Source organism: Bubalus bubalis, chromosome 3 (genome assembly GCF_019923935.1).
Source record: "Bubalus bubalis isolate 160015118507 breed Murrah chromosome 3, NDDB_SH_1, whole genome shotgun sequence".
Taxonomy (NCBI): domain Eukaryota; kingdom Metazoa; phylum Chordata; class Mammalia; order Artiodactyla; family Bovidae; genus Bubalus; species Bubalus bubalis.
The window spans coordinates 79,408,780-79,431,183 of record NC_059159.1 but is presented as its reverse complement, the minus strand read 5'-3'; the positions used below and the strand labels follow the sequence as shown (position 1 = coordinate 79,431,183).

Sequence of the window (22,404 nt, the reverse complement as noted above, 5' to 3'; positions counted from 1 at the left end):
ACACAGAGGGATGTAAGCTCAGAGGTTACGTGTTTACCAATAACATACAGCGCATGGTGTTTCCTATAGCCCCTGTAGCGTTTTATAACGGCAGAGCTGGTCTCCGTCTACAAGCCCGGTGCTAGTCCTGCCACACTGTAAGTATATTTTGATGACATATACGCTGTCTTACCAGCATTATCTAGATTTATATCAAAATTTAAAAACCACGAGGGAGACAATAGAAAATAAAAGTTAAAATTTAAAGGCTAGTTCTAAACTCAGTTCCCCAACATCCCATGTTTGAAAAGTTCATCCCTATGGATATTTTTATAGCCTTATGTTTCCTGCCACAATATTTTCAAAGAGGATGAGACTCAGCTGTAGTCTCATGAGAGAGGTTGCCAGAGGGAGGCAGCCAATTCCACAATGCACTTGTCCACTGAGCAAAGTACTCATTTTGGAAGAATGTGCAGATTAATTTGGAGCAACTTGACATTCTAGGCATTATGGAAACTGCTCAAGGACATGAGCTGTCTGCTTCGCTCCTTCTTGGAGCCTAAAATAGGACCCGCTTCTGAACAGGCATTCCACAAACATTTACTGAGTGAGTGAAGGGCCAAAGGCTGTACCAGGCAGTCATGGCCCACAAAGCACCTTCCGAAGGCTGTCACCCTCCGCGCAGTCTTGTGACATGGGAACAGATACAGTGTCTGACATACTGCTCAGGCATTTTAGGGGTGATTTTTGAAAGCGGGGGCAAACAAAAACAAAATAAAACAGAAACAAACAAACGAAAAAACCAGAATCATTTCTTTAAAACTTATACCCAAAATCAGGTTTTCTGAAAAATTTTTCCCTCCTAGGTAGCCTCCTAAAACCATGATTGAGAAGTCTTTCACCATGTGAAGGAAATCTGCAGAATAACGATTGATGCTATAATATAAATGGTAATGGGTGACAAGAGCAGAGATTTTTGGCCAGACACTCTTGAGCTCAAACCCTAACTTCTAAATGACTGATTAACTGTACAACCTTAGGAAAGCCCCTGGGCTTGTTTCAATGTCAGCTTCCTCATTGGTAAAATGGCATATTTAATTCATTCAGTTATTATAAGAATTAAGAAAGATTAATGTGCCAGGTCTAGTGCTTGATGCTTAGGAAACTCAATATATGCATGTTCCCTCCCTTTCCTTGCTCTTTCCTTCTCTGACACCCATTTATTCTAAAACTGTAAAGGTAGGTGAGATTATGTCATTATTTTTTAAATGTTCTTATTCCTCCTGCTCAAAGACATTTTAAAAACATGAGTTGGAGTAGCGCTAAGTTTTCAACCCCCTTTTTTTCTAAGTGTCAGATCTGAGATTTTAGTCCCATTATATAACAGAAAAACAGGGAAGCTGGGGGCTAGAACAGAAAAATTATTGTGATTAGCCAGGCAATGGAATTTAAAAAGTGGGTGGCTGTGGCTTTCTATTTTTCTTTCGTTACCTCTAAAAGCAGTTAAAAAAGAGATACAATCAAAGAGGAGGTGGCCCTTGCTTCTGAAATTACTGCTGTTTTAGGAGCTTTTGCAGGAACATCTGTTGGCTTTTTAACAAAGGAGACTGGGGAGGATCAAGAGAGTGGAGGAAGGAGACTCTGGTTCACAAGGGAGCCACATCTGTTTGGTATTCTCCCAACCGAGAAGGCTTGACTTCTGAAATAGCCCGGGTATCCTAGTTAAATCAAGATACAGAAACAGATGAGAGTTTTTCTTTCAGCGGTAGAGATCAACAGCTGTTTATATCCTTTAATACCTAACTGAGGCTGAAGCCTTCACATCTGTCTGTATTTTTCCGGTTCTGGTTCCTCGAATCACAGTGGGGAGGAGGGAAAGTTTGAACTCCTCCCAGTTCCCAGACAAGAAGACAAGAAATATGCCCAGGATTCAAAGCCATAATGCTAAGCAGAACTCCCAAATTTCTCATCCACCCAGGGTCTGCTGTTGGCTGGAAATTCCTCTTTCACTTTATCCTGACAGCCACCTTGATCATTTTCATGATAATGACTCATGGCAGCACCAAGATCAAAAAGAAGGAAAGTAGGCTAGAATCAGGGGGAGGAAGAAGCAGAGGAAATGAATTCTCATAGAGAAAGTGGCTCTAAAATGACAAGTTTTTGCAAAGACAGCAACAGTGTTATCGGAGGGCAAACAGCAGAGGTGAGCAGGATACTAAAGAAGACCATCAGGGTGATGGTGGATGGTGGTGGTTTTTACTAACCCCTATCATTTTAACCCTCTTCATGGATCACAACCTTGTCTTGTGGCAAAGGGGCTTGTATAATGTAATAAAGCTATAAGCCATGCCATGCAGGGCCACCCAAGATGGACAGGTCATGGTAGAGAGTTCTGACAAAATGTGGTCCACTGGAAGAGAGAATGGCAAACCATGCCAGTATTCTTGTGGCAAGAACCCCATGAACGGTTCGAAAAGGCAGAAAAATATCACATCAAGATGAGCCTCTCCAGTCAGAAGGTGTCCAATATGCTACCGGGGAAGAGGGAAGGGCAATTCATAATACTAATAGCTCCAGAAAGGATGAAGCAGCAGGGCCAAAGCAGAAATCCCAGATGCGAAGAGCCAACTCATTGGGAAAGACCCTGGTGCTGGGAAAGATTAAGGGCAGGAGAAAGGGGTGACAGAGGATGAGATGGTTGGATGGCATTATCAACTCAATGAACAGGAATTTGAGCGAACTCAGGGAGATACTTAAAGACAGAGGAGCCTGGTGTGCTGCAGTCTATGGCATTGCAAAGAGTCAGACACAACTTAGCGACTGAACAACAAATGTTTTAATCTTGCAAAAGTTAAACAGAGAAAATTAAACCCCATGGAAGGCAAGGTGCAGGAAATATGCAGGAATGGTGATAATGGGTTTCAGAGACATTTGCTTACTCTGGTCACCAGCACCATACCATACACATGCTGGAACTTTATAAGGATTATTTTTCTATCCATCTATCCATCCAACAACTTGTAAAGCACCAGGACTGGACTTGGTGCTCAAATAGTCAACTGAATAAGACATATTCCATAACTTTAAGGGGGTTACATTCTGAAAGATGACAGTCTTCACAGAGGAGATGGTATAAAGGATGCACGAGAATTCACTAGACACAGATGTTAGGGGATTTCAAAGGAGAGAATGACATGGATAAAACCAGAGAGATAAGAAACAAACGATTCCTGGGGAAGGGACCAAAAGTATTCTGGGTGGTTACAATAAACAAGAAGAGTGGGAGGAGCTTACTAAAAGTACAGATACTTAGGCCTTACCTAAGAGATTCTGATTTAGTCATTGAGGGAGAAAACCAAGGAATTTACATTTTGAAATGAAGACCCAAGTAATTCTGATACATACAAAAGTTTGCCAACTCTAATGTATACAGATGAACATTTCTCGAAAGATGCTAACAGTATTCCATTAAGAAGGTACCAGGTTCAAATTAGGATACACTGAAAGTGAAAGTGTTAGTCGCTCAGTGGTATCCAACTCTTTGCAACCCCACGGACTGTAGTCCGCCAGGCTCCTCTATCCATGGAATTCTCCAGGCAAGAATCCTGGAGTGGGTAGCCATTACCTTCTCCAGGGGATTTTCCTGACCCAGGGATCAAACCCACATGTCCTGCATTAGCAGGCAGATTCTTTTACTATCTGAGCCACCAGGGAAGCCCCTACATACTACCATATTCTTTTCTTGGAGATTTGAGTTCAGTTCAGTCACTCAGTCGTGTCCAACTTTTTACAACCCCATGGACCACGGCACACCAGGCCTCCCTGTCCATCACCAACTCCTGGAATTTAATCAAACCCATGTCCATTGAGTCGGTGATGCCATCCAACCATCTCATCCTCTGTCATCCCCTTCTCCTCCTGCCTTCAATCTTTCCCAGCATCAGGGTCTTTTCAAATGAGTCAGTTCTTCGCATCAGGTGATCAAAGTATTGGAGTTTCAGCTTCAGCATCAGTCCTTCCAATGAATATTCAGGACTGATTTCCTTTAGGATTGACTGATTTGATTTCTTTACAGTCCAAGGGACTCTCAAGAGTCTTCTCCAACACCACAGTTCAAAACCATCAATTCTTCAGCTCTCAACTTTCTTTATAATCCACCTCTCACATTCATACATGCTGCTGCTAAGCCGCGTCAGTCATGTCCGACTCTGTGCGACCCCATACATGGCAGCCTACCAGGCTCCTCTGTCCATGGGATTTTCCAGGCGAGAGTACTGGAGTGGGTCGCCAGTGCCTTCTAAACATGACCACTGGAAAAACCATAGCCTTGACTAGATGGACCTTTGTTGGCAAAGTAATGTCTCTGCTTTTTAATATGCTGTCTAGGTTGGTCATAACTTTCCTTCCAAGGAGTAAGCATCTTTTAATTTCATGGCTGCAGTTACCATCTGCAGTGATTTTGGAGCCCCCAAAACTAAAGTCTGTCACTGTTTCCACTGTTTCCTCATCTATTTGCCATGAAGTGATGGGACCAGATGCCATGATCTTAGTTTTCTGAATGTTGAGCTTTAAGCCAACTTTTTCACTCTCCTCTTTCACTTTCATCAAGAGGCTCTTTAGTTCTTCACTTTCTGTCATAAGGGTGACGTCAGTTGCCTATCTGAGGTTATTGATACTTCTCCCAGCAAACTTGATTCCAGCTTGTGCTTCACCCAGCCCAGCATTTCTCATGATGTACTCTGCATATAAGTTAAATATGCAGGGTAACAATATACAGCCTTGACGTACTCCTTTTCCTATTTGGAACCAGTCTGTTGTTCCATGTCCAGTTCGTTGCTTACTGACCTGCATACAGATTTCTCAAGAGATTTCTTGGAGATTTAATGCACATTAATATAAAGTCCTTCAGTAAAGAAATCAGTTTCACTCAACATTTCCCAAACTTATTTTTCCATGGGGGAAAAAAAAGACAAAACATACACACCTATTAAGATCTCTCAGAACACTTTCATACTGTGAAGTCCATATTGGGAAGAGCTGAAACAGTGGATTCTGATCAAGTGAGCATGCCCCAAGCACAGTGAATGGCTAAGGAAACCATTTAGAAAAAGAAAGCAAAGTCAATTACTCTGAGAGATCCAGCAGCATCCACTGATTTCCTCCAAAGTCTAAAATCACCTATGATGTCCTATTTTCCAAGGAGATCACCAGAAGCTTCCTCGCCCTTAAGTAACACACCAGGCTCCATGATGTTATTTCTGGTCAGCAACTTTGTGTGGTAACCACAGCTGCCAGAAAGAACAGAAGTGCCCAGAGTTCAAAGCATCAAAGAACAGAAACAGAAGGGGGAGGACAACGAGGAGGGATCCTTGCCCAGATTTATTTATCTTTATTGCTATCACATGTTCTGCACAGAGCCTTGGCAGTGGCTTGTAATGCTTTCGGAAAAGACAAATTCCTCCCAGCTCCAAAAGAAGCCTCCAACAGTCAATGAAAATGCAAGACGTGAGCCAAGGAAATTTCTACTCCTCCAAGGCACCAGTTATACAGATAGGGGAGTTTCTCAAACCCGCCTTCTTCCTCCTATGCTGGTGAGTCAACCAAGGGGGACTGTGTTATCATGTACCCCACCTCCTGCTCTACAAGAGCCAGCAGAGAGAAAGTGCAAGAGGAAATCAGGCAAGGCAAGGCAACAAGAGGAATCTGAGCAAATTGGTTTGTGTGCTGAATATTTCAAGATGGACATACTACTCTAGCCAAGTTATATATGTTTTATTTTTATATAAGCAATTACTTCCATACACCCCACTTCAAGTTCCCATATGCCACATGGGGACACATGCTCCATATAAAGGTGATTTCAGCAATGTGTTTTAAATGCTTTTTTTTTTTTTTAACACCCCAACCTTCTCAGATCTTTTCAATAATATTTTGCAGCAGCATAAGTATTTTTTAAATCATTCTACAAATAGTTTCTCAGTGCCTAAAAGGTTCCAGGGGACCATACTGGGCATTAGAGGTACAACAAGGCAAGAAGGAGAGTGTTCATCTCTATTGACCCAAAGGCCCTAAAACTGAATTGTAAATTCATCCTGCCAGGCAGGCAGACCCAATGATCAGCAGCATAAAGAAATAAAAGACATGGAAAAGGTCTGGTCCTTGCCCTTGAAGAGTTTCATGGCTTTTAGTACAAAGCAGATGAAAGCATTTACATTCCAAGTGTCTGGGTTGGTCTAGTCACTCCACAATGGTCCAGAGTTAATAAAACAGCCAGGAATTAATACCTATCATCAGGGAAGAAGAGAATGCCAGGATCTTGTTTCTCCAAAATGCCAACTACCTGTTTGTTCAACTCCCAAACAAATCCATGGATTTTCACATTGGGATTTCTCATCCTGAGAGATGACTACCAATCATTGCACTAGAGTTAGCATAACTAACCAATTAATTAGCTCCAAATTAAAAATTTCACTAGGAACTCTGGGTGGGTTTGGAGTCTAATCCTAAGGAAGTCAATAAGATCAAATTTAACTTTTCATCAAGCCAGTGTTCCCCACAACTGAGGACCACAGAATAATTATAGGTGGTCCACACATGATTCTTTTTCCATAAGGTCCTTAGATATGGAAAAAGAAACTGCAGATACGTGAATGATGGGACTTAGGCAAACAGTGACATGGATGCTATCCAGTATTCAAAGGCAGGCCGCTTCAGAAGAAGCCTCTGCCAACTTTCCAGGCTTGGGTGGGATGTGACAAAATAACCAGGCAGCTGGTCACGGACTTACCCACACACGTTGGAAAGATGTCTTCATTGTTGATCTGGACCTCGATCCAATCCATGAGAAGGTTCATGTACTGGGGGGCCGGCAGGGCAGTCGGCTTCTTGTACTTGAGGTCATCCTGCCACCGGTATTCGTATTTGGGGCCCCCTGACATCACAGGGCAGGTCCGTTCGGTGCAGAACTCACAGATGGTGCCGTAGATGAGGTTGATACGATTGAAGAAGTCCACCACGTGCACCGCCACCCAGTCATTCTGGTCCTCCCCACTGGGCAGCTGAACGGCTGCCTTCAGGTCCACGCCCGAGTTGAGGGAGGCCTGAGCCCGTTTGTGGAGTTCGAACCTCTGCGTGCCAGGTTCAAATTTCCTCTTTGGCCGGAAGGTCTTGTCCTTGTTGAACACCTGCTTCAAGGCTATGGACATGGTCTGCTCCTTCTCCTCCTTCCTTTGGCAGGAAATAAAAAGGCAACTGGGACTTTTCAGTGAGAGATCGCAACCCAACAGGGGTTTCCACTGCCAGCCCTCTGGCCCCAGTCTTGTGGTCTGCAGCTCTCAATCTCTTTTAGATAGCCCTTTCCATCTTCCTCTTGAATGATTTCCAGGGGAACTTCATGTTTCTTCCTAAAGGTAGGAGAGGAAAAGGGTCTCATTAGTGTTCCATTTGTATTTAAGAAATGACAAAGGCTTAGACCCGATTTCCAGTTTGCTTCTGACTGTGCCCACTTACATCCAGGTATAATAATGTAGAAGTCAAGCCAAACCCTTGAGAATCTGTATTGATGATCAAATCATATAACCCAAGGTGAAAAGGTATCACACCCTTTTTCTTTACGGCCTTAGTCAAATCTCTGACAACTTTTCGCTAAGTGGTCAGAGTTTCAATGGGCCGCTCCAAGGTGTTAAGGATGAACATGACAGTCAATAACATCCCCATATGCTTCTTTTTAGAGTATCTGTCCCAACCTTCACTACCCTTGAGTAAGCATGAGGACACGACCCCCACTCTCTCAGACACACCTGATTGGAGCAAATTTCCCTGGAAACTTGGAATCAGGATCCAGCCTTTGTATTATCCCTGAAAAGTGATGAAAACGGGTCTGCTTGACACTATTTACAAGAGCCAAGGCAGGAGAACAAAAGGCTGGTTCCAAATCTGGAAAAGAGTATGTCAAGTCTGTATATTGTCACCCTGTATATTTAACTTATATGCAGAGTACATCATGTGAAATGCTGGGCTGGATGAAGCACAAGCTGGAATCAAGATTGCCAGGAGAAATATCAATAACCTCAGGTACCCAGATAACACCACCCTTATGGCAGAAAGCAAAGAAGAACTAAGAGCCTCTTGATGAAAGTGAAAGTGAAGAGTGAAAAAGCTGGCTTAAAACTCAACATTCAGAAAACGAAGATCATGGCATCTGGTCCCATCACTTCATGGCAAATAGATGGGGAAACAATGAGAGACTTTATTTTCCTGGGCTCCAAAATCACTGCCGATGGTGACTGCAGCCATGAAATTAAAAGACACTTGCTCCTTGGAAGAAAAGCTATGACCAACCTAGACAGCATATTAAAAAGCAGAGACATTACTTTACCAACAAAGGTCCATCTAGTCAAAGCTATGGTTTTCCCAGTAGTCATGTATGGATGTGAGAGTTGGACCATAAACAAAGCTGAGTGCTGAAGAATTGATGTTTTTGAACTGCGATGTTGGAAAAGACTCTTGAGAGTCCCTTGGACTGCAAGGAGATCCAACCAGTCCATCCTAAAGGAAATCAGTCCTGAATATTCATTGGAAGGACTGATGCTGAAATTGAAACTCCAATATTTGGCCACCTAACACAAAGAACTGAATCATTGGAAAAGACCCTGATGCTGGGAAAGATTGAAGGCAGGAGGAGAAGGGGATGACAGAAGATGAGACGGTTGGATGGCATCATCGACTCGATGGGCATGAGTTTGAGCAAGCGCCAGGAGTTGGTGATGGACAGGGAAGCCTGGTGTGCTGCCGTCCATGGGGTCGCAAAGAATTGGACATGACTGAGCAACTGAACTGAACTGAAGACCTAAGACATGGAAACAATATAACTGTTCATTGACAGATGAATAGATAAAGAAGATGTAATTATATATATATATACAATGGAATATTACTCAGCCATAAGAAGAATTAAATAATGTCATCTGCAGCAACATGGATGGACCTACAGATTACCATACTAAATGAAGTAAGTCAGGCAGAGAAAGATAAATACCATATGCTATCACTTATATGTGGAATCTAAAATATGACACAAATGAAATTATTTACAAAACAGAAACAGACTCACAGAGAGCAGGTGGTTGCCAAGGAGGAGGGTTGGGGGAGGATTGGGGTTTGGGAGTAGCAGACGCAAACTATTATATACATGTATAACTGAATCACTTTGCTGTACCCTGGAAACCAACACAGCACTGTAAATCAATGACACTGCAATAAAGTAAGTTTTAAGAATCGAATTCCATTGAGCCCTCTTTGGACCATGGGTAGTACAGTTGAGAAACTTGGATTTGCAGAGGAGAGAGGAGAAGGGAAGGGGTAGAGAAAGAAGAAGAGAAAGAAGTGAAGGAGGGGGAGTGGAAGGAAGATCCCATGGACAGAAGTAAAGAGACAAAAACATAAGTGGCCACAGGGAGAGAACAACAAGAGAAAAAGGGAGAGGCAGTGGGGAGAGAGTAGCTTCTTTTGTTTTTAACTTTTTATTTTGTATTAAAAATACAACAGTTTTAGGTAAACATTGAAGGCACTCAGCCATACTTCTTGTGTTCTCGATAGTCTTCCAGGAACTGGTTCCAATTCCTCTTGAAGTCTGGTTGTATCTCCAACCCTTGGGATCAATTTCCCTTAGGAAAAGGGCTGTTTTTCTTTAGGATTGACTGGTTTGATCTCCTTGCTGTCCAAGGGACTCTCAAGAGATCCCTTGGGGCACGTGTATTTTTCTTGAATTAGTCAAATAAATATCTCATTTTACTCCAGCCAACTTGGGTGGGTTGTTTCTTTCTAAGAACCCCTGTGACAGTATTTATCACTCCTAGACATGCCATCCTTCACATCTTTAATATCACACCCTAGATAGTGCTTTGAGGCAGAGCGGCCCATAAAACTTTGTGATAATGCAGATGTTCTATATATTTACTGCCCAATATGGTATCCACTACCCACATGTGTCTACTGAGAACTAAAAAGGTGGCTAGTATGACTCAGAAACTAAATTTTTCATTTTACTTAATTTTAATTAATTTTAAAAAATTGATTGATTTAATTAAATAATAATTCCAAAAGCCATATGTGGCTAGTGGTTGTCATATTGGACATTGCAGCTTTGAAGTCTTCAATATTCTTTTCTCTGGCACCTCATTTCACCCTTTCAAAATTTTGGTGTGGTTTAGAGTAGATTTCACGAAGAAGGCAATGGCACCCCACTCCAGCACTCTTGCCTGGAAAATCCCATGGATGGAGGAGCCTGGTAGGCTGCAGTCCATGGGGTCGCACAGAGTCGGACACGACTGAAGTGACTTAGCAGCAGCAGCAGAGTAGATTTCGAGCAGGTGTAGTAGATTTGTAGTAGGTGTCATTATCCCTGGGTCTCCAAGACCTGCTTTCCTAGTAGCTCAGACAGTAAAGCAACTGCCTGCAATACAAGAGACCCAGGTTCAAACCCTGGGTTGAGAAGATCCCCTGAAGATGGAAATGGCAACCCACTCCAGTATTCTTGCCTGGAGAATTTCATGGACAGGCTAAGAGGGGCTGCAAAGAGTCGGACACGACTGAGCGACTAACACACACACAAAGTAACCACAGTATCCAAGAGATAAAAGTAGTTGTAAACAAGGCCCCATATCGAGTAGGGGCATGGTTAGGATTGAGATTTGGTTTTTCACTCCCAGCAAATGCTCTTTCCACAAAGTCTTACATTCTAAAAAGTGATCCTCCTCAATCTGTTTTTCCTACTGGTTCATTCATAAAGCCTCTTACCTAGCGCTTCCATGCACATATTCCCCTAAAAACACAAGTACTGACTGGCTGGAAGTGAAGACTGTGTCCTGTGGCCTGAAAACAGAGAGGAGACCATTGATCTGCCCATGGATCACGCCCTAGCAAAATTAGCCCACAGCTGTGGCCAGAGCCAGAAGAGCCCATCATGGCATCTGCTGAGATGGACCTGAGGCACGATCCCACTGATCTGCCATTTTCCTGCCAAGCAGGGGTTCCGGTAGGTCACACTCGAACAGGGTTTGGTGATGCATTCAAACTTAAGTTATTCAGGCAAAACAAAAACAGAACCCAAAACCATCTAAGACACCCCGATTCCCTCTCATAGACTCTGGTCTTGGTTCAGAAGTGTTGATATTCCGATTATTCAGTTAAAGGCCTCCTCTGGCAACTGAAGCCTCAGTCTGCTTACTTCCTCCCTCTAAACCCCATCCTCTTCCTATTAGCTTTTCACTGCCAGAACGTGTATCAGTGAGGTGTTTTTTCCCTCATCACTTGCCCTTGAGTATACACATTCCCCACAAGAAGACCTGTGTGGAAAAGTGGGTCACGTGGCACCTTGCCTTTGGCTGTCTGGGAAATCACATTTCCGGTCACTTCAGAACATCTCCAGGAAGGTTATCAGCACAAAAACTGCAATCTCGTCTGCAAAAAAAAAAACAACTTTCCAAAGGTTGAATCTGCCTGAAAAGAAACAAGAAAACCAAAGGCCTTCAAAGAGCATTTCCAAAAATAAAACCAGGAGCTAGAGGTTGGGAAGATAGAGAGAGGAGGATGAGGGCTTTTATTTCCTCTTGAAAGAGACAATAGTCCTTCTGTATTGCAAATGCTTAATTGCTGACAGTAAAGCAGCAAGAACCCAACAGCCGCCCCCTCAGGGCTCCAGTAAATAAGACTTGCTGTTCTGTTATTCTGATAATGAGGGGACCATCCATTCCCACGGTCCGCAAAGCAATCTTCTCTCATCACCTCACATGACCCTCGTTGCCATTAATTCGGCTGTTTCCCCATGCCCTGGAGTGTCTGTGCACGGACGCCAGCGTGGAAGACTACCTTCGTACCAGGCTGTCGGGGACACCATCATGTCCCTCTGGTGCCTGTGCTGAGAGCGTGCGAATGTGCAGAATAATCACAGCAAATCCTCCATATCACAAAGCCCTCAGTGCATGGTGCTCACTAAGGTTTAAATAAATATTAAACCCTTGTTTGAGGCTGGGGACTTTTCTTCCACAGATACTCACGTAACTAAGTTCAAGATGTCAATCTCTTGAACCGGATCAATGTTTATGTAAACCTTTGTATTAATCTCTCGATTGTGTCTTGACTCTTTGCTACCCGGTGGATGTAGCCTGCCAGGCTCCTCTGTCCATGGGGATTCTCCAGGCAAGAATACTGGAGTGGGTAGCCAGGCCCTCCTTCAGGGGATCTTCCCAATTCAGGGATGGAATCCAGGTCTCCTGCATTACAGGTGTATTCTTTACCACTGAGCCACCAGGGAAGCCCCATTCAAACCTTTAACCTCTTTTTTTTTTTCCTTGCCCCAGTGTTACAGGCTTAACTGAGGGAAAAATCATCTTTGGAGGATTATTTCTCAACCAAGTAATTTAATGTGCTGCTCTTGGCTACCATTTATTAAACTCTACTATGCACCAGATTTTTACATATATTATTTACATTTTAACCCTCACTTCCATGACAGGCGGCTTCCCGGGTGGTGCTAACGGTAAAGAACCCACCAGCCAATGAAGGAGACATGAGAGACATGGGTTCGATTCCTGGGTCGGAAAGATCCCCTGGAGGAGGGCATGGCAACCCACTCCAGTATTCTTTCCTGGAGAATCCCACGGACAGAGGAGCCTGGTGGGCTACACTCCATAAGGTCGCAGACAGTTGGACATGACTGAAACAACCTAGCACACGCACACTGCATGATAGATGATTTTACAATCATCTTATATAAAAAGAAATTGAGACTCAACCACATGAAATAATTTTGCAGAAATCACAAAATTAGTAGATGGAAAAGGTTAAATTTTGAATCCAGACCTCTCTGATACTGAAATACATATGACTTTTTTTCTTACTAAAGTTGTTTTTAAATCTCATGACCATCTTTATGTTTTCAAGGCCCCATTCAGATATAGATTTCCCAGCTCCTCACAACATGACTATAAAGGAAGCTAGAACAGGTGGTATTCTTATTGCCATTTTACAGATGAAGAAACTCTGACCTCCTAGTGTTGTTTCAAACATGTTCATCATTCTGACATCATTCAGATGTGAGGATATCTCTTCCTGTCAAACTTTTTTTTTTTAATATTTATTTATTTGGCTGTGCCAGGTCTTAGCTGTGGCACGTGAGATCTTTAGCTGTGGCACATGGGATCTAGTTCCCTGACTAGGGATTGAACCCGGGCCCCCTACATTTGGGAGCACAGGGTCTTAGCCACTGGACTACCAGGGAAGTCCTCCAGTCAAACTTTTTGTCTAAAGTTTTCTGGAACAGGGATAGGTTGGTCAGTGGGCCCCCATGTTTAAAGACAAGGGCACTCCAAGAAAGATAAAAACAAATTCATCATGCCACTGAACGAACAAAGAGGCACCTGTCCATGTCTTTATCTGAGGGTCAGATACTCTACTGAGGCAAGTGCCCAAAAAAGTTTTGAAATTAAAAGGCACCAAGAAATCCATCCAACCTAACTTTCAACACAGAGCCCCATCAGGATCTTTACCCACAATGGACACTGTAGGCTTATGAAATGGTTAGAGCAGCATCTCTTGAATGTGAACATGGGATCTTGTTAAAATGCAGCTTCTGGTCCAGTAGGTCTGGGCTGCATCTAAGAATTTACGTTTCTAGCAAGTTCCCGGGTAATGCCAAATCTCTAAGTCCATGGATGACACTTCAGCTAACAAGGTCTGATCTAAGAGGGCTTGTTAGAAATGCAGACTCTCGGGCCTCTCCCCAGACCCAGTAAATCTAAGCCTGCATTTTAACAAAATCTCCGAAGTACATGCTTTGAAGAGTACTGGGTGAGCGAGCTGGGAAAGGGAAGAACTAATACACTTCCATATTTTGTTTGGTCAAGAGTTTGCTTCATAAACCCAGTTTTCATTTTTTTCCCATTGAACTCTTAACTTCAATTTACTCTGTCTTTCAGTTATAAACTATACATTATCCTAATATCACACTTCCAGTATTTTTTCACCAAGAGAAATCACACCTATTTTCATAACACATTACAGACATTGTATGTATTTAAACATACTGGGTTTTTGTTTGTTTGCTTTTAAGGCCATTTTGCTTAAAGCAACTAGACTCCAATTAAAAAAACAAATCTCATTTTCAGCTGAGTGTGTGTCTGTTTGAGAAAAAGAATGAGGAGAGACTCAGTGTTTTGAATACAATTGCCTTGACAGATGGTAACAATGACCAGGTCTTTTGATCTGGCTTGACTCAGACAGCACAGCCCCTGGATCCAGGAGGTTCCCTGTGAATACCTTCTTGTAAATGCCAGATGGACTATGGCTCCTCTACTGCTCCCACAGCCGCACGCAAGAAAGCTGCTTTGGCTAAACAATGTGGCAGAGGCAACAACACAGCCATTTTTCTCTGTCTTTGTCCGGTCTCCAGAAAGAAAAGATCAAGTCACCAGTTTTGCCCCCTGGCTAAAAACTATAGCAAATTCTATGTTATGAATAACACCTACTACAATGCTGGTACTTAATACATGTCTGAAGCCAACAGCTCATGCCACCAATAAACCTTTTCTAGGACACAGAGCTAATTAAAATCCAGGCCCTGCCTTTGAAAAGTCCACAGTTTGTTGTCTAATTTTAAGGTCAGTTCTTGGGCTTTTGCCTTTTTAGCTACAAAGTTAAATGCCCCCACATGGATTATGATGGGATTCCTGTACAGTATTACTCAGGTCAGGAACGAAAAGGACAATGAAGAGAAAAATGGAAATTCAAATAAATAGCACAGAATTGACAGGAGCTCAATGTGTTCTCCATGTTTTCTGCTAAATAGATCAATATAGCAATAAAATATGTGCGCTATAAAAATATGCAGAGAGCATTCAGCTGGGCAGCAAGAAAATGTTGTCGAGGTAACTAAGCAACATTGGCACGGAAAGTTCTTATTTTTCTTTTCCTCTTGATGTCTTCTAACTTAATTAGTTGAAAAAATCAGAGTCCTCGCCAAGAAGAAGAGAGAAAAGAAACAACTCTCCCATCCACTCCTGAGAGACACATCCTGTTTAGCATCTCTAGAAATTGGAAGTACAGAGGCTGAGCAGGGCAGAAAGCAGAGGGACCACAGTGACATTAGCCAGGGGAAGGAAGCTTACTGTCTTCTCTGTAGGATGAAGCACTCCTTCTGGCAGGGCCAGCTGGCAGGGCAATTCACTACAGGAAGGACTTAGGAACATGGGAGCCCCAGAAGGACCTCACATGAGGGAATTTCTGTGCCCTCTTCTCTGTGGGGCGCCCCCATGAGCTAGGATGACGCCTGGAACAGAGCCAACTTCACTAAGTGTTTGCTGAATGAATGAATAAATGACAGTGAATGAAGAACCCTTTGCATCAAAGTGAAACGAAAAAAATGAAACCAAACCAGTTTTCCTCCTGTCTTTCATTATTTGGGGATTTGACCTGAAGCTGCAAGTTCACTGCCAGCACGCTGAGGTCAGATTTTGCCAACAGCTGGGCTGTTCTGAGGCATCCTCTCTCTCCTGAGAGGTCAAGACATGTGTCCATCTTCTCTCTCAAAGGGGCTGCTCCCTTCCCAGGAGTTACCTAAAACTGCAGCTCTTTGAAATTAAAGAATGACTCATCTGATTTCTTACCTTTCCACTATATTTTTTCTCTTTAGGGCTAGAATAGTCCATGGAACCCTCCTTTAACACCTCAAATATTGAATAAAAGTAGATTAGGTTTCTATTTTAGAGAAATGTATGTATGTATGTGTGTGTGTGCGCACGTGCGCATGGGTGCACACACAAATAATTTCTACATCATCTGACCTTCTTAGGCTCCAACAGAAGGAGTGTACCTAAAAATGTGACTCTATTGACCTTTATGGAATGTTTTACTCCTGCCTAGTCATTAGGTGCTATCTTTGCTCACAAAACAGTCCCCAGATTGCAGAGATTCCTGCCTAAGAAGCAATCTTGCTTTTTTTTTTTTTTTTTAAATCCAACTAATCTATCTCCTCATCTTTGAGCCGCCATATTGTTGCATTTTAAACTAGTTGGGAAAAACAGTGCTGCCTCATTTTCATCTTCAAAGGCATATATGATTTCAGAGCTTTAAAATGCCCAGATTATTTCTGAACACAGATCAAGTCCGTACAAACAGAAGTCTGTCACATGACCAACACTCCCCATTAATTTCTAGCTCTTCGGTGTTCATTCAAGTTGCTTTCTCATTGCTTATTTGCATATTTCCATCACCAGTGTGGGCAGTCTAGCATTAAGAATATAAGTCTTCCAAAGATAAAAACATTGCATGCAAGCTTGTACATTGCAGCGGCAGCAACAGCAGTGATAGGTCAATGCACGGGTTTTATAGCAGAGACCCATAAGAATCCCCCACTTCACAGACTCGGAAACATCACCATTCAGAAGAGGACACTTAGTGGTAAGAAAGACTAAAAAGAATAGAAGGATAGACAGTGGGGGATTTATTTGGTGTGGTTTAATTTACCATATGGGCTTCCCACGTGGTGCTAGTGGTAAAGAAGCAACCTGGCCTGGAGAACCCCATGGACAGAGGAGCCTGGCAGCTACAGTCTGTAAGGTCACAAGAGTTGGACACAACTGAAGCAACTTGGCTTGCAGATATGCAATTTACCATATACTCACACTGTGCTAAAGAAAAGACAGACTTTTAAAAATATTTTTTCTTAAACAGAATAAAGTTCTCTTAAATAAAGGCCTTCCTGAGCCCAGTAGAGACTGGTTCAGATTCCCAATAATGAGGGAGATGGCAAATCTTTGGTTCTGCCTTGCACAGGGTTGATCCAATCTTATCGTAGTTTCAAAAATAAACAATGAAAGTAAAATTATTGTAAGATAAATGTGCAGTTGACACATTTAATATTTATGAAATGCAACCTAATTATTTTAATAATTTTTAAAAGGAAAAAAACTCTCCAAGTTAGCAAGCCACTTGCTCTCTATTCCCAAATCTTTCACCTATAGTTAAAAAAAAAATCATGATTTGTTGGGACCACAATACCTAGGCAGATGGTAGTAGAGAAATGGAGGATGAGGTGGTAACTACAGATTCAGCTAATTTAACAGGTGAAATAAAAAATTACAGCAAGTGAAAAATGTTTTTTTACTTTTCAAAGCGCAGGTTTATACCAGCTGGTACGATGCCAGTGAGAACCTCCATCGGATACTGGGATAAAGGTCATTGTCAATTACCATTTCCTTCTTTCTCTCTGAGACAGGATATGCCAATTCTTTCTTGGAAAAGTCTTGCTTTAAAGGAAAAATGTTCAAATTCAAGGAAGTTGGTTTCTGTAACTATTAACAGACTTACCTACTTTTAGCCACTCTAAGTGAATCTGAGTCTCAGGGTCTGGAAAATTTTTACCCCTGGCACTATGGGAATTTATGTATGACGTCTGGAAGCACTGCAAGAGACCTTTGAAGGTGGCAGAGAACACACAGTGGGCTAGAAGACTGGAAATTGGAAAATACATTTCAAATTTTCAAAAGGGTACTATTTTAAGCTGGCAGGGGCAGCGGGGAGGGATGGGTAGAATTGACAGCAATGACAGACAACATTTGGAGGTAATATAGCCCAGGGCTAAGAACACAGCCATCTGTAAGGTTGTGGGAATTCCAGAGGGTATATTTGTTAAATGTTTGGAACACAGAAGGCAGTGAGTAACATGGTTGCTGCTTTCATCATCACCATCCTTTGAATCATAATACGATGCTAAGTCTTTTTATTCCAATTTTATTCAGATATAATTGACATACAGCACTGTGTAAGTTTAAGGTATGCAATGTAATGATTTGACTTATATACATTATTAAATAATTACCACAATAAGTTTAGTGAACATCCATGCCCTCAGATACAAAATAAAAGAAAAATACATATTTCATTGTGATAAGAACTCAATATTTACTCTTAATTTTCACATATAACACACAGCTGTGTTAATTATATTTATCAGGTTGTATATTATATGCTTTATCTTATAACTGAAAGTTTGTACCATTAAAAAAAATTTTTTTTAGACTATAATTGCTTTACAATGTTGTGTTCCTTTCTGCTGTACAACATGAATCAGCTATAAATAGCCCCTCCCTCTTGAGCCTCCCTCCTGATCCAAGTTTTAACAGCAAGTCAGATTCTTGAGAAAGCAGCCAATTAGAATATTACAATGGTTAAAATTCTACTCAATCTCGTTATATAATAGTCAAGTAACTAACATTTATTTTAGTATTTATTTAAAGTAGAAAATTATGAATTGGGTATTACTATCCCCAGGTTATCCTTAGAGAAACTTGAGACACAGTGAGATTAAAACTTGTCCCAGGTCATGGGAACAGTAGGTAGCCAAGCTGACTCCAAAACTCTTAACCCTAATTAAGAAGACCTAGAGCCCACACTCCGCAGCAAGAGAAGCCGTCACAAGGAGAAGCTCCTGCACCACGACTCGAGTGGTCCCCGCTCGCTGCCACTATTGAAAAGCCATGCGCAGGAACAAAGACCCAGCATAGCCAAAAATAAATGAATAAAGAAGTTACTAAATTTAAAAAGACAATGAAAAGGACTGCCTCTTAAACAGTTAAATAGTTCAACAACAACAACAACAACAAAAAAGCCGGAGGAACTTCTGGAGTCATCTAAGGGCGTTATGGAAGAGGATGGGGGAAACACGGTCCTAGCGCTATGTACACAGACGTGTGCCACCCCCGGGGACACTTCTTTCTTGAACCTTTGCGGTGTGCAGTCAGGACCTGGCAATGACTCTGATGGCTATATCTTTGAATAAGGCACCTTTTATGCGCGTCAGTTCTGTTTCCTTTAAAAAATAATGGTGCTTACCTCTCAAGGTTTTCGTTATTGCTTTGCTGTGAGAATCAAAAGCGATAGCGCATGCGGAAGCACTTCCATGGAAAATCATTATATTGTTATTGACAGGGTGGGTGCGTGCGTGCTTCAGTCATGATGGACTCTGTGACCCTATGGACTGTAGCCTGCCAGGCTCCTCTGTTCTTGGGATTTCCCAGACAAGAATACTGGAGTGGGTTGCCATGCCCTCCTGCAGGGGATCTTCCTGACCCAGGAACTGTATCCACGTCTCCTGCGGCTCCTGCACTACAGGAAGATTCTTTACCGCTCTGCCACCGGGGAAGCCCTATTGACACGGTGACTGGTAACAAAGGGAACTACGAATTCCAGCATAACACCAAGAAATGATATGAGTAATGGAAAATGATTCAGTTAAGCTAAGTGGGTTATAAATATTGGGGAATACTGACTCACTATCAAACACTTAGATTAATATTATGTGTTTATGAGTAAGGGGAAAGTGAAAGTGAAATCGCTCAGTTGTGCCCAACTCTTAGCGACCCCATGGACTGCAGCCTACCAGGCTCCTCCGTCTGTGGGATTTTCCAGGCAAGAGTACTGGAGTGGGTTGTCATTGCCTTCTCCAAATGAGTAAGGGGAAGGGGTGGCAATGGGAGGATGAAAGTAAGAAATCAAATGCTTCCTTCTGGCTTCATTTGCATGGACTTGTAATTCTCAGACAAAAGGAAATAATATTAATTTAAATGATTTAACAATGAGTCAAGATTCCCCAATATTTATAACCCACTAAATGAGTAAGGGGAAGGGGTGGCAATGAGAGGATGAAAGTAAGAAATCAAATGCTTCCTTCTGGCTTCATTTGCATGGACTTGTAATTCTCAGACAAAAGGAAATAATATTAATTTAAATGATTTAACAATGAGTCAAGATTCCACAGTATTTATAACCCACTTAATATTGTGAAAGAGTTCCAGTATTTTTGCATGTAATAAAACGTAGTACAATATTATTTCATGTATTTTGATAATAACAGGACAAATTACATGTCCCATGCCCTCCCATTAATCTCCCAAACACTTTTTTGGAATGAAATATAAAATTTCTCATTTAAAAATTTTAAATGCTTTTAAGTTTAATACAACACATTAGGATTTAACTCAGCTATGATCTCTGTGTGCTAATAACAGAATAACTTTCTCAGCTGATTAGGAAGTTACCCCTCTTATCAAACACAGGGATCCCACTGGAGGATTTAGGCTGCATCCTGAGAAACTCTCAAGAGAGAAAAGACAAACATCCACCAGCGAGCTTCTCAATTCGAGTAGATGAAACTGACTCATTAGAAAAGACCCTGATGCTGGGAAAGATGGAGGGCAGGAGAAGGGGGTGACAGAGGGTGGGATGGTTGCATCAGCAACTCAATGGATATGAGTTTGAGCAAACTCCAGGAGATAGTGAAGGACAGGGAAGCATGGTGTGCTGCCGTCCATGGGGTTGCAAGGAGTCAGACACGACTGAGGGACTGAACAACAACAGGTGAAACAGATGGACAGGAGCATAACTCCAAGGTTCTTGAGAGGTAAACACTCCATCATTTAAGTGATGCTATCCTCTCTATGTTCTTGAACACATCCACAACAACTAAAAGAGAGGCTTGAAATAAAACCAAATCAAACAAGTAATTGTAAACAATGTGGTCCCCTGGAAAACTGGACAGAGCTCTGCCTTCAGAGTCAGAAAGACGTAGGCTTCAGTCCAAACTCTGCCCCTTAACTAGTTACTCCCCTGGGCTATACACTATGTCTTTGTACTAACACCAGTATCGTCAAAATCACTGCAGATGGTGACTGCAGCCATGAAATTAAAAGACACTTACTCCTTGGAAGAAAATTTATGACCAACATAGACAGCATATTAAAAAGCAGAGACATTATTTTGTCCACAAAGGTCCGTCTAGTCAAGGCTATGGTTTTTCCAGTAGTCATGTATGGATGTGAGAGTTGGACTGTAAAGAAAGCCAAGTGCCGAAGAATTGATATTTTTAAACTGTGGTGTTGGAAAAGACTCTTGAGAGTCCCTTGGACTGCAAGGAGATCCAACCAGTCCATCCTAAAGGAAATCAGTCCTGAATACTCATTGGAAAGACTGATGCTGACGCTGAAACTCCAAAACTTTGGCCACCTGATGTGAAGACCTGACTCATTTGAAAAGACCCTGATGTTGGGGAAGATTGAAGGAGAGAGGAGAAGGGGACAACAGAGGGTGAGATGGCTGGATGGCATCACTGACTCAATGGACATGAGTTTGAGTAAACTCCGGGAGTTGGTGATGGACAGGGAGGCCTGGCGTGCTGCAGATCGTGGGGTCGCAGAGAGTCAGACATGGACTGAGTGACTAAACTGAACTGAATATCACCACATGTTTGGGAGATAAGTGAGACAGTGTGAGTAAACAGAGACAGATTTCGAATGTTATATTTATTAACCCAGATTTCTCATAGTATCCAGTTTCAAATGGCTTCCTGACCAACAGGGGTCCCAAGCATAATCAGGCTGTCCTTTGACATCCTCTCCATAAGACCTGGACTTCAAAATGTATAAAATCTTGGGGTCTGAAGGACAGCTTCATGTCCCCATTCCTGGGTTTTATTAGGAAGAACTATCCCTAAGGAGACAACTGGCCTTTCTCTGTCCTTTTACTAATGTTACCCCAGGGGAAGTGGAGGGATTGACTCCTCTCATTGGTAAATATGAGGAGAATCAACTGGCATGCTCAGCTGGCTCAGTCTGCCTCCAGAGAGGTGCCTGCCCTCAGGGAGTGTGCTATTTGCTGCTTCAGCTTTTTGAATGGAGGAAGCCCATGTCTCCAGCACTGCCTGGGAAAAGGTGGGTAAACTTAGGGTTTAGATTTAACAAGCAAATTTCACTAACAGACCTAGAGCTATGTCCTCCAGTCTGGCTTCTATAAAGAATAAGGCTGATCTGTTGTTGTTTCTATCAATTTTTTCAGAAACCATTTAGAGAAGACTGGTATTATTTGTTTCAGGGGGGCCTTGGAAAAAGTCAGTTTTCGTTCCAATCCCAAAGAAAGGTAATGCCAAAGAATGCTCAAACTACCACACAATTGCACACTAGTAAAGTAATGCTCAAAATTCTCCAAGCCAGGCTTCAGCAATACATGAACAGTGAACCTCCAGATGTTCAAGCTGGTTTTAGAAAAGGCAGAAGAACCAGAGATCGAATTGCCAACATTCACGGATCATCGAAAAAGCAAGAGAGTTCCAGAAAAACATCTATTTCTGCTTTATTGACTATGCCAAAGCCTTTGACTGTGTGGATCACAATAAACTGTGGAAAATTCTGAAAGAGATGGGGATACCAGACCATCTGATCTGGCTCTTGAGAAATTTGTATGCAGGTCAGGAAGCAACAGTTAGAACTGGACATGGAACAACAGACTGGTTCCAAATAGGAAAAGGAGTTTGTCAAGGCTGTATATTGTCACCCTGTTTATTTAACTTATATGCAGAGTACATCATGAGAAACGCTG

The 22,404-nt window shown here is 42.2% G+C and overlaps 1 protein-coding gene across 4 annotated transcripts in view; it reads right to left on the bottom strand.

Annotated features, from left to right (window-relative positions):
• Nucleotides 1–22,404, bottom strand: part of MOB3B (MOB kinase activator 3B) — a 239,896-nt gene that overhangs the window by 157,587 nt on the left and 59,905 nt on the right. For all 4 annotated transcript variants that reach the window (XM_044939750.1, XM_044939748.2, XM_006067197.4 and 1 more), the window contains one exon: nt 6,767–7,382. In XM_044939750.1, the coding sequence (XP_044795685.1) occupies nt 6,767–7,184 (418 nt within the window). In that variant the 5' untranslated portion in view covers nt 7,185–7,382. The remainder of the gene's footprint in view (nt 1–6,766; nt 7,383–22,404) is intronic.